Source organism: Bombus impatiens, unplaced genomic scaffold, assembly GCF_000188095.3.
Source record: "Bombus impatiens unplaced genomic scaffold, BIMP_2.2 scf_0478, whole genome shotgun sequence".
Classification (NCBI taxonomy): Eukaryota; Metazoa; Arthropoda; class Insecta; order Hymenoptera; family Apidae; genus Bombus; species Bombus impatiens.
The window spans coordinates 995154-998152 of record NT_176897.1 but is presented as its reverse complement, the minus strand read 5'-3'; the positions used below and the strand labels follow the sequence as shown (position 1 = coordinate 998152).

Below are 2999 nucleotides of genomic sequence, written 5' to 3'. Positions count from 1 at the left end.
ACTGGTGGCCGACGGCGGTGGACTAGCGCCTGTGCTACTCGAGTGGGATGCGGGACGTCGAGGGGCGCTTACTGAATACGGAGAGTAAAGGACAGAGAATGGATCGGTGGTAGGGAAGAGAGAGAAAGCCCGAGAGTACGGTCGATGCGGGAGTGGGGGTAGTACGGTGAGAGACCGAGAGTGCGGCAATGAGAAGGGAGACGCGCGGCAAGAGGTGAGCGAGCGAGAGCGCGAGCTTGGGACGAGGGAGGGGAAGGGAAAGATCGTTTCGTTGGGAAGCAGCCGCATTCGTCGCCGGTGGTGGGGATGAAAATTAGTTACGGCATCTACCAAGACCTAAAAGGAACTCCGTGCGCGGCGCGGCCAGGCCACTTCGTGCAATGTTACGCGTTAAGGTACCCCCGTGCGTCGTTGGCAGTGCCCGGTTTCGAAGCTCATCGTCGTGTTCTCGTTCTCGTGTTCGACGTGACGGACATCGTCACGCTGCGAAGGAGTTCGGTTCGTGAAATATAACACGCGTTATGGCTCATGGAGTAAGCGAAGTGCTCGGTGAGGGAAACACAGCAGTGAAAATGGTGCATCAAAAACAGCAACAACAGCAATCAGTGCATCAACATCAGCAGCAACAGAATGCGAGGAAATCGGTCGGTGTGATGGGAAGCAGACGGATATTTGCTCCGGCCTTCAAGCTCAAGGTTCTCGATTCGTACAGAAACGACATCGACTGTCGTGGAAATCAGCGTGCCACCGCGAGGAAGTACGGGATTCATCGACGCCAAATACAGAAATGGCTGCAGTGCGAGGATAATTTGAGAAACAGTTGTGCCGAGACTGGAAATACCAGTGGTGGAGTGGTCTCGACAACGGCGATCTCTCCCGTGGGTGTTTCCAAGCCGGACGGTACCGTGACGGAAGCCACGGGGCCTGCCGTGACTCCAGCAGCGCCGGCCTTGAACCTCAGCCTCGCCAGACTGCACGGCGACGAGCTGGCTACACAGCAAGGGCCCCCACCTCTTCTTTCTCATCCTCCTCATGGTGGTTCACCCTCTTCGCCCCAATATGCTTCCCAATCTGGAACGGCGACGGCGCCGGTTTTGCCCGTTCGTCTCGGATATCAAGAATATTCCGGCAGCAATTCCGAGCAGCATCATTCTTGTCGGGAAACGGAGGATCGAGTACAGGTAACGGTGGACGTTCACGGTTACTCAGAGACACGCGCAGATCAGGAATCCACCTACTACGTTCTAAATTCGGACGGCCAACGAGAACACGAAAATTCTATCGACGGTCGAAACGAAGCGAAAGTGTATCAGACTCTGACGGCGTATCGAGTACCTGTTCATCAGGAACACCACCGATACGGTGGTAACGAGGCTAGCAACGAGATTGCGATCGCCACATCGTCGTTACATCGACATCGTTCTTCGACACCTAGTGCTACTCATCATCATCATCATCGATCTCAGCAAAATTACGGGGACGTGGATTCGTCGTCGTCGATGGACGGGAAATCATCGTCACCGCCGTCGTACGGATCGCTGCTAGCGCCGTCGATGATAAAGACGGAACGAGCGAGCCCAGACTCGGCGGCGACGCCAGGGCCGTGCGAGTCGACGAGTTCCCCCGGTGTCTCGAGGATCCCTCTCTCGCCCATTTCGTATCCAGCCAACGGCACCGGTTCCAACTCTAGCTCCAGCTCCACCACGTCCGTTCACTTGGATTCCCCACGGGCCTCCGCGAGTCCATGCTTGCACGTGCACGTCCATGAACACGCACACGCACACGCGTCACCAACGTTGGATTCCGAGAAGCCGATCCCGTCCCTGCACCACCGATCGGCGCAGCAGCAACATCAGAGAGAGTCCAGGGAAACGACGACCACCGCGGTTCGTATCCACGCAGAGAAGGAAACGGAGAACATCGCTGAAGAACCGGAAATCGGTAGAGCGATGGTCAAGGAAGAGATCCAGCTGGAGGAGGATGTCGCAGCACCGATCGTGGAAGAAGGAAGAGAAGCCGTTGTCGCGTCTTCGTACGTCGATTACCAACGACCACCTGCCGCTACCTCGACACTCGTCGACTCCTGTCCGATAAGCCCCGTACACGATCGAGAAGGGTATTCTTTACCCTCGAGCCCTCAGGAACCAGTCAGCTCCGGTAGATCAAGCACAAGTTGCTCCGACAGCGAGATGGACCCTCTCGACTGCTCTTCCGGCGGCCACAATTCATCCAACGACCTCGCTCGTCGACGATCTTTCTCCCTTCGATTCAAATTGGACGTCCTCGACGCTTTTCATCGAGACGTCGGCGTGGCGGGCAATCAACGTGCCACCGCCAGGAAATTTGGCATAAACCGTCGTCAGGTACAGAAGTGGCTCGGGCAGGAGACGGAACTGCGAGGCGAGATCGCCCTCCGTGGAAACTCCAGACAACGGCTCGGCCCTATCCAGGATGCCGCTTCCGGTGACTCACCGGTAGATCTGAGGACGTCGAACTACGTTTCGAGCTTATCGCAGGATCGAATTGAAATCGAGTTCGAGCGATCGCCTCCGCCTCTTTACTGTTGCGACGTTGGTTCCTCCTCTTCGCACCATTTTCCGTACTACCAGCATCCAGCCGCGGTCGATGTATCTTCCGAGAACGAGCCCGTCGTTTCTTGCAATCTCGCCTGTTGTATGGACGGCCACGTCGTAACACCGGTCGCTTCGTGCTACCAGGAAACCTCCTTAAGAGGATCTTGCTACTCCAACTCGCACACCAGACTGTACTGTTATTCGCCTCGAGAATATTCCTCGGAGATCGCCTCGGCTCCCGAGCACTCGGAGGAATTGTCCCCTGCGTTTAAGAGACAGCACTGCACGCTTTCCTGCTGTTACGAAACTCTGCCGTCGCCGAAGAGGCTCTGCCTGGAAGCCGAAGACCCGATCAGGACGAACTCCTGCCACGAAGTGCCTCCTCAGGAAACGCCGCTCTGTTTGGTGAAGCCAAAGAGGCTCGTC

The 2999-nt window shown here is 56.7% G+C and overlaps 2 protein-coding genes across 2 annotated transcripts in view; both read left to right on the top strand.

The window, feature by feature from the left end:
* The window catches only part of LOC100745747, a 17084-nt gene that overhangs the window by 4663 nt on the left and 9422 nt on the right, over positions 1–2999 (top strand). The window lies entirely within an intron of this gene.
* LOC100750080 overlaps positions 7–2999 on the top strand; it is an 8543-nt gene continuing 5550 nt past the window's right edge. The window contains exon 1 of the mRNA XM_012387623.2: positions 7–2995. Within this exon, the coding sequence (XP_012243046.1) occupies positions 522–2995 (2474 nt within the window). The 5' untranslated portion in view covers positions 7–521. The remainder of the gene's footprint in view (positions 2996–2999) is intronic.